We start from the raw sequence: 10122 nt of genomic DNA, 5'->3' as shown, positions 1-10122 counted from the left end.
ACAACTTAAGCTAGATTGTTCAAAAACCCTATACTACTTGGCCTTTAATACAAGGCCTAAAAAGAAATCTTACACTACTTGACCCTTAATATAAGATTTAAATATTCTTAATCTACTAGAGGTGCTCCATAATGACCTAAGAGAAAGAGCTTTATTTTACCTTGCATAAATGACTCTAATACTTCTTGAATATTTTGGGTCATAGTTAAGAAGTATGTCATCACCGACCAATGTCTAATAGACTTAATAGTCAAATATATTAAATTGACAAAATGGATTCAATTTATATTTAATCTAATTTAAGTTGAGTAAAGAAAATCCAAATTTTGTTAAATTTGAACTAAATTTGGAAAAATTCAATCCATAAGCACCTTTATTTCATAATAACCTCGCAAGAATATTTCTAAACTAAGAAGTAACTGAGAACGTACCTAATAAACCATTTCCTTACTATGCAAAATGTGGGAGATGAATAGCCAATGTGAATATTTTATTATAGATTCCAACTAACACATTATTATGACATTATATTATTTTGGATAAAAAGTTTAGATGATTATTAACCTATGTATAAATGTAATATAGCTGCTCCAAGTATAAAGTTGTGCTTTGTACACGAGTTCAAGCACCCAAATGCTTCATAATTTTTATTTGTGAAAAAAATAAAGCTAGTATAGGATATTATGCATATATATAAGAAGCACAATCGTCAAATTGATATGCTATATGGAACTCCCTTTCCAGTAACTCCAGGCCCTGAGAATGGCTTCATTAGCTCATATGGCACCACCCCAGCACCATTCCTATTCTTCAAATTAGTATCTGCATTTCTTGAGTCTATGATACCTTCAATCTCCTTCAATTTCGTACTAAACCTTTCAAAGGCCGACTTTATAGTTGGATTCTCAACCCATGATTGTTCCACGTATTGTCCAATATACTCCTCATCTGGAGAATGATCCGATAACAAATTCAAAACAACCATCACCAAGGTTGATTGAATTTGTGATGGTAAACACTCCAGAAATATTTTCTCAGGGCTATTTATCAGTTTTTCCAACTCTTCCTTAGAAGGGTCTTCTGTAGGAATGTTATTTCTAGCAATTGTAGGTCGGTTAGGGAAATAGCCTCCATAAGCATATTGGGCAAAGTTAACAGCTGCATGATGCGCAGAAGCTACCCAAGCTATAGTTGTAATGATCTCTGTAAGGTCTTTTGGTGTTTTGAGATTTGGCCACCATTGTTCTTTGGCTTTGTCTCCATGACCCACTGTTCGAATTTCTGTCCACCATGCTTGGAGCTCTTGATCAGACTCCACTGTGCTTGGGCTTGGATAGTAATGGTTAACATACTCAGTTACCCATTCTTTGATGGCATCCCATATAAGAAGACCATCATTGGCAAAAGGGTAGTCTTCAATTGTTAGCTTTAGGCCATGTGGTGCATTTGGATCAGCCACAGCCATTCCTCTGACAACAGATCATAGAAGACCAAAATTAACATCAATAGGTGAGTAATGTGGCTTTACAAAAAGAAGTAAACATAATGAAACTAATACTTTATTCTATAAATGGAGAAAGATTGCTTTCAAATGAATAGCATTTTCTATGAACTTTACCTGGAAATAAGATCATTGGGAAGTGCTTGCAAATCAAACTGCCAAAGTTGATCATATGCCACTGAACTTATTTCCATAGAATATTTTCTTGGAGTGAACGAACTTTCAATGACCCCATTTGCGCTGATAAGCACCTCACGAGCGAGGGAATTGATCTCCATGGTATATCTCATGTGTGGATGCAGTAATCTGTAGATTGGATGCATGATGCTAAGTTGCCTATGCGTTGCAATGATGAAGGGTTCTACAGCACAATGAGTTCTTAACCTACGAAATTGAACAATTTATGCATACAAAGTTAGAATCAATTACAGACTCTTCAAACTTCCCATACCAACTAATTGGTTTGATCATTGTGTCATTATTATGAATGGCAAAAGGCAATAACATTACTGCACTCACCAATGGCTCACAAGTTCATGATAACCTGAATCTTGGGCAAGAACATGAAGTTTGGCCAGCCTCCAAAGCCAGAGATTGGTTGGATGAGAAGAGGAATGAGAAGCTGGTTTGAAGACCTCCTTCCATTGTGGCTTGCCTTCCATAGGTGGTCTTGTGAGCTCAATAGCTAATGGTTTCAATGTTCCTTGTTCAGTGAGGAAGAATAGAGTCCGTGATCCATATAATGTGGTTCCCTTAATCTCTCTCACTTTGCTTACATATGGTAAGAATAAATCATGGTAGTCTAACATAAATAACTTCTTCTGTTCAATAGCCTGCATGTATCCAAACTAAGTATTACTTTTAATCATAACACAGTCTGATTTAGTTTAAGTCAATGATGCTTTGCTACCTCTTCAATTGTGCAATAACCAATTATTTGCGGCTCAATGACTTCTCTAGTGATTGCTGATTCTGGTGAACCATAGATTTGGGGATCTAATTTACTTTTCAAGGGCCACTCCTGCAGAATGAATAAAATGAGAACAAATTATTGAAGAACATTTCAGTGTGTATTATACTAGAAGCAAAAACCAATTATTTTGTTCTACTCTTGCCTTGACCACTTGGATGCTATAGGGGTTGACACCTGCCAAAGTTTCCCTTGCAAATTGTTCATCTGATAACCAAAAGAATCTATCCCCTGCAATTTCCAATGACACAATCATATAAATGTAGAAAACTCTATAGTTTCTTTATCTTTTACATATAGGAATGTGTTGGAAACTCTAGCTTACATATGAACTTACTTTTAAATGCTTCTGGGGCATCAAAACGTAGAAGGTTCTGTTTATCATTGACAACACTGAGTAACTTTGGAATTACCCTTTGAAGCACATTCAATCCATTGGCTTGAAGCTGTGGCAAATGGAATCCCTCTTTGTAGAGCGTGTCTATGTCTTCAAAGCTCACAAATCCAAGATCTTGGTCAGACAGAATTGCATCTAAGGACTCCAAAACCAAACTTATGCCTGAGGATATTGTAGTTGTTGTGAACTGTGTTTGCTTTATGTCAGAAAACACCTCATCGCGAGGAACATAGAAGTTTGATCCTTTCTTTTCAGACAACGGATCTATGTAACAACAATCAAAAACCAAAAATAAAATTAGACGAAAATCTGTAACAATCTTATAATGATGAAAATATGTAAAAGAAGGGGAAGTAAGTGTTAGTAGTAGTCCTTCAAAAACTAACCAGTATTGGAGCAATTGAAACAATTTTCTCAGAGAAAAACGGCAACTCTGGTCTTTAAACAAGTTATTTTCTAGTTAATTAGAGATTAAACAACCTATTTTAAATATTTTTTAAATGACTGTAGATGAATTTATTTATTAATAAATTAATAAATAGTAAACAAGCAGACGATTTTCTCAATCTTAATACATAACAATGTAAACATATTATTTTACCGAAAACTCTTAACCTACTCATATTATAGCTTACAGAAGCATTGTGGACCAGACACAAACACAATAAACAGACTTCAATTTGCTTACTTCAATTAAAATTATATATTAGACAATAACAAAAAGGAAAAAAAAAAGTTATTAGGAAAATTGAAAGAGGGCAACATAGGGGTTGGTCGGGAGGAAATATATATATATATATATATATATATATATATATATATATATATATATATATATATATATATATATATATATATATATATATATATATATATATATATATATATATGGCCAGAGTTATAAGAAATGGCGGAATATGATTAACATTTTAGGAAGAAAAATGTGTGATTTATAACAAATTGTCAACTATAATTTTAAGAAGACAAAATATAGTTCTTTTTTCACTTATGGTGATTTTAATGGGTTGTGTGAGCGGGTTAGATTTGTGAATTATACTTTGCGTGTGTTTTCACTTAATAAATTAGTGGAATGCCTAAACATATTGGTTAGGGGTACACTCTTGGTTTAGTAAAATTCTACAGACTCGTTGGATGAGCGTGTAGCTTGCTAAGCGAAAATGCATAATCTCCATTTTAAAGAGCTCTAGGTATTCAAACATAATAACACTAAATGTACTTCATGCAAAAGTAATATATTCCATTTGGTAAAATAGCTAGGAAGATATAACGATTACTTTGGAGGTGGAGGGTAACTAGTTAAATATGGTTACATAAAAACGACAATATTTTTACTTTTTTATTTTTAATCAAGAGATATTATAATAAATATTATTTAATTAAATTTTAAATTTTTTATGAAGTTAAAGTTTATTAGACATTTTTGTCATTAATATTGTAGTTTAAAATAACAAATAATTGTTATTTTTAATCAAAAATATATTGGAAAATGTCGGTAACTTCCTTATTATCACTTATAACAAACAAAGAATAATTGTTATCACCGTCATGAATATAGTTGACAATGACATTCCTCTATTATTCAACATATTTTTACATTAACTATAATATAAATCTACATTGATAACAGACTTTATATATCAATACATGAAAAAAAATAAGATGGCAGATAATATAATAGCTATTAACAAAGTTAAATGATAAAAACTTAATTTCAATTCAAAACTGAAAAATATTTCACTGCTTATGAAACTAAACAAATTTAATAAACTCATTAAAAAACACTCAAATTTATATTTAAAAATTAATTAACAACAACAAATAATATTGTAGAATTATTTATTTTGAGTCTTGAGTGTTGTATGTAAAGATGGGGGATTTCTTTAATTTATTCATTAGTAAATCTTAATTATGAGTTATTTTAATTTTTTTATCTGTCAGAACCATTTAAAACGCACTCAAAATCCCTCTGAACGGACGTCAGGTGTCAAGCGAAGAGGATCCGAAAATTAGATAGTGGAAGGCAGGTGTTGACAGATGAGCGGACGCTCGTTTTGACGTGGGAAGAAAAACTTGATTTTCAGAAATTCACGTCGCACTCTCTACATGCACCCTTCTTTCCCAGATTCTGAAAAATCTCATTTTCTCCTCCTTCTCACTACATCTCCTTCATCTTCTCTCTAAGAAATCTTCATCGTTCCTTCTCCGATCTCCGTTCAGACACCGTAGAAGCACTTCCGGCGTCAAGAGCTTCCAGATAAACCGTTCGGTTTGTGAAGCTGAGCTGGTAAGTCTTTCTCTTCACCCAGTCGTTCGTTTTCCTAGACATGCAAACCCAGTTCTGGTTTCATGTGTTGATCACCATTCTCCAAATGAGTGGTTCTGAGAGTGTTTTGGTTTTACTTGGTTTAGTTGGAAAATTGTCGAGCGTGAGGGTAGAAGAACTGGTAGTGGTGAAGCGGTACTCTGTCTTAGCGAATGTTCAGTCACGCTCAAAGGTAAGGGAAGCTTATCTAATTTAATTTGTATGTTGTTGTAATGCATGAACGTTCGTTGATTTGATGATTTAAAATGAAATATGATTGTGCTATGTTCTAATGTATAAAGTATATGAAATTTCTATGATATGAATGTATGAAATTATGTAGATAAATGTTGAGAAATTGAATTGAGATAAATGATCTCTAAGTATGAAATTTCCCTATGAAAGTGTATGTTCGTCACTGAATGGTCCTTGACCGTTCGATTTTTCTAGTGAACTTGGTTAGAATTGGATTCTTTCATTTGGGAAGAATCCTAGTTGAGGACAAGCGTCTTCGTTTCGAAATACTGTGCATGAGCGTTCGGTCAAACATAGTTGTTTCTTGGTATTCGGTTATAAACTTAAGTATATATATATATATGTATATGTATATGTATTTGTATATTTTCGTTTATTCTTAAACACTACCCCAAATGGTATCTTATTATATTTATCAAGCCTTCTACTATAAGTTTAGTAGTGCTCGGTCTTACACCAAGCGCTCATTCTCTTTTCTTTTATAATCTATCTTGATGAAAATAGCGTTCGTCCAGCTTCAATAGAGTTTTCTCTCTACCGTGCTCGGTCATTGACTGGCATTCGGTTTTCTTGATTGCTAAATTTAAATAAGCTAAGTATTTATAAGCGTATGGTTTCATCATGTGAATTCTTCTAAGTATTATTCTTTGAAGTGTCCGTAATCATTGGTTTCGGCCTAGAGTCTTAGCACTTGGAATAGTCTTTGCGGTGTTCGGTTTGAACTCTCAAGAGTCAGTTCATTTAATTGGCTCACTTTGTAAGTAACGTTCGTTCTAGTCGTTCTTGTGATATATGATTTTACTCGGTTTCTTTCTCAACCCGATAGTAACCCTCTCGGTCTTAATCTGTTCTGGAACTGGAGACCTCTCGGTCTCACTCCAAGTGTTCGTTCTCGTTTTGAGTTAGAATTGAACGTTCGGTATTTGGTGTCCTTAATAATCTTTGTACGAAGGTGAAATTGAGATGATTAATAATGAAAGATGAAGAGAATATGATATGGATGAAATGTTTTAGATTATGGACGAGCGTTCCGGGGAGGAATGACTCATGAATGTATATTGGAATTGGTAAAGTATGAATGTGGACATGCTAAGCTGGCGGTTCATCCTAATGTTCCGTGATTACTCGTCCTCACGTAGAGGAGGGTAAGTCATGTGTGGGAACGGCAGGAGGTCCTAGTCCTTATGGATAATTTGGACAGATAGGACTAACCTCGGGTGGCAACTATTGAGGGTATCCCAGTTACTACATCACCGGGTGCACGAACGTCGTAGCTACATAGATTTCATACAGTTCGGACAGTCAGTCTAGTATTAGGCTTTGCATGAACGAAAGATGAATTATCTTGTTTGGTGGATTGTGTGAAATATATGTTTATGCATAAATTACCTAAGCTTACCCTGTGTTTCCTGTCTTGTCTGTTTTGTACGTTCGGTTGTCATTCTATTGCAATGATCATCCATGTGGATGTGAGCAGAAGGAGACAAGCTGCTGGAAGAGGCGCTGGAAGAAGAAAACTTAGTCGAAGTAGAAGTTAAGACCGAACAGTAGAACCGTTCGGTCAGTAGTATAGTCTGATAGTAAGGTGATCGCTCGATCACCTTTTCCCTTTGCTTTTGTATGACCATTCGGTATAGGCTTTTGTAAACCGTTCGGTCAGAATTGCACACTGTACAACTTTAAATTTCTTGTCCTTCTTTGTAAGACCGTTCGGTCACAACTGTACGTTCTCTTTTAATGTAAGACTGATCTGTAATATTATTTAATATGATTATTTTATTATATAGTTTTAGACTGTATTTTTGGGATGTTATATGTACGATGATTTAGGTTACTACAACAATTCTGTATGATACTTGCTTATAAAAACAAAAAGAATCAAAAACAAAAAGAATCAAAAAGTGAGATAGAAAAAATAGTTAAATAACCTGCTTTTGATGGCTTTCGACCGGTGCGACAGCGTCTTGGGTATGGGTATTGCTTGGAGGCACCAAGAACAGGCCTTTTGAGGTCAATGTTATTGTCAGGGTCTCCCAGATCATTGTAAACATCATAGTCGTAAATTCTATCACTGCTTTTTCGTTCTCCTTCTCCATTTCCTCTTATTGCCACCAATTCCTCTTCCCTCAACTTTCTTAATCCACTTGGTGTTTCTGATGGCAAGTACAACTGTTCCATGCATATACATACATTACTTAATCCAATATCAAACTTTAAAACACTAAAACAAAGTGCAGAGAAGCGTGTTTAGTCTGACCTTGTTAGCAAAGAAGAGTCTCTTATGAGAAGTATGAGTGGTTGGCTGAATCCATGAATCACAGGCAAAGTGCAGAGAGCCACTAGGAAGGCCATCAAGAACTATGTTCTTTAGGAAGATCTCATTGTGGTCCTCATTGTGTACCAAAACAGCGCCCACATTCCCAAAAGTTGCTGGTAACTCAAATCTCACCTCATATTGCACCTCATCCTCTGTTGACCCAATCTTGTGCACATTACTCTCTCCTGTCTTTCTCTCTGTCTTTGTTTCTTCATTTAGGGTTAGAGGATGTTAAAGTTTAATAACCACATTAACATATATATCACAGATCATTGAAAATTATATAAGAGTAAAGTATGTTTTGCATTCCTTATCTTATGTCTAAAATATTAAAAATATTTTTTTTTTAATTTTACGGGAACCAAAAACAAAAACAAAATTACAGTGACCAAAATTAAATCTTAATTTGGCAGAGATTAAAAATATATTTGATTTTATATATTATTTTCATGTAATTATTTTTTTAAAACTCTAATTCAACCATATATTGCTTAAAACATTTCACTCTTTATTTAAAAGCCACACTTTTTTCAAGTGGCAATTTATATCAAATCGTACTACTATTAATTTTGGAGTCAGCGTGTTGAAATCCATTCATTTTTGTGTTTAGAACTTTATTTATGTACGAAATGAATACATTCAACCAATAATATCTTCAAACTTTTGCTGGTAAATAATTATTACATTTTGTCTTCACATCATTTTGTTAAAATATAAGCATAACTATTTTCTTTTTTTTAAATAAAAAGATGAAATCACTTCTAATGTTGCGGAGGATAGTAAGAAGTCAATTATTACAACTTATGCGCATTTGTTAATTTAAATTTGAATATGTATAATATAATACTCGTACGTGATAAGAAAGAAGAAAAATATTATTTTTAATTTAGTTTAAACTGTTATAATAAGTTAGAATGTATCTCGTCCATAAGATGAATAATTTGCACAGCATAAAACCCAATTATTATATTATATATAATTCCATTTTAACGATTATATGGAAAATTTGACTTTTCTTTCCTCCTGGATAGGGTGATATCCAGTAAGGAAACAAGAACCCCACGTTATCTATCATGTGGACAAGTGGCACATTACAAGTGGCAAAAATACAATTGTGAGAGTGACTATATTCACGAATATATAAATACTAATAAAAAAATATCTTCAAATTTATTCTCAACAGTTTACTTTTATTTTATTAAGTGGAATTTACGAATGATCCCAAAAATATATTGGCCTTATTCTCACGTGTTGGATGACATCTTACCTAGTACGATTCACTATAGTTTGATTTTGTTTTATATACAATAATTCATTGTAGGTCTTATGACAACACATAAATAGATATAAAAAAAATATTCATGTGGATTATTTGGATAAAATTTCTTTTGAAAAACAATAGTTTCTCAAAAACATTATTTACAGCTTATGAATATCCCTTAAATACTCATAAACAAGTTTATTAAACATGCTTATTACATGAAGAATTGTATGTTTGAAACCTATTTGTATTGCAGCTAATGAAGAAAACATGGTAGAAACAGAAGTGCAATTAGATAATGTGCATGAACAGTTTTCTTTTACTATATATAATAAAATATTATGAAAGAAAAGAAAGAAAACATGTAAATGTTAAAAATGTGTATAAAAATGAAGACTTTTGTATAAGTTGAAGAAAAACATGGATGCAAATGGAGAAACAGAACATACTTGGATCAAGCTCATCGCTGACAAGCTCCAAAACGAGAGTTTTCCCAACCAAGTCCTTGATGCCATCAAGACCGCCATTAACGAGATTCCCAAGCAGTCCACCACTTCTTTGCTTCACAGTGACAAGGGCCTTCACAGTTTGAGAAGTTGTCATGGTTTTCTTGTTTTTGGAACTGCTTGCCATTACAACTTTCATGCACCTATGAACCTTTCTCTCTCTAGGAAAAGAGAGTTTACGCTGCTTCAAGAACCACCAATTTATATGGCTATTGTGAGTATCTTCCCCACCTATACATAGCGGGAAAGATGAACTATTCAGGACACTTATTAGATGCACATGTGAGTTTCTCAATGTCAACATGGTTAATCTTATTTTGCAACCTAAAATGATCTCTTCCAACTTACAATTACAACAAGTTTTTGGTTTATGACTACTGTCTAGGGTTAGAGTTGGGTTCCTTTATATTGGAGCAAAGATGACCCACGTGGCTTAATTACAGACAAATTGTGAAAGTTGTTTGATTTTTCAATTAACGAAATCCTTGTAAGTTTTTATAAAGATAAATTTTAATATCATCTTAATATTTAAACTTTAATTTAATTTTGTTTTACAAAAATGGTTTACTAAAGATAAATATTCATAAAAAAT

General features: G+C 33.1%; 1 protein-coding gene across 1 annotated transcript; it reads right to left on the bottom strand.

Moving 5' to 3' along the window:
- Window positions 1-571: 571 nt before the first annotated feature.
- Window positions 572-9895, bottom strand: LOC108319980 (linoleate 13S-lipoxygenase 2-1, chloroplastic). Its single transcript, XM_017551315.2, has 9 exons — window positions 9474-9895; window positions 7704-7972; window positions 7375-7615; window positions 2809-3132; window positions 2617-2702; window positions 2412-2522; window positions 2021-2334; window positions 1619-1885; window positions 572-1469 (listed from the first exon to the last, which is right to left on the bottom strand). The coding sequence occupies exons 1-9, from the start codon at window positions 9832-9834 to the stop codon at window positions 710-712; spliced, it is 2733 nt and encodes a 910-aa protein (XP_017406804.1). The 5' UTR covers window positions 9835-9895; the 3' UTR covers window positions 572-709.
- Window positions 9896-10122: the final 227 nt, after the last annotated feature.

Source organism: Vigna angularis, chromosome 6 (assembly GCF_016808095.1).
Source record: "Vigna angularis cultivar LongXiaoDou No.4 chromosome 6, ASM1680809v1, whole genome shotgun sequence".
Classification (NCBI taxonomy): domain Eukaryota; kingdom Viridiplantae; phylum Streptophyta; class Magnoliopsida; order Fabales; family Fabaceae; genus Vigna; species Vigna angularis.
This window is presented reverse-complemented; position numbering and strand designations above follow the sequence as displayed.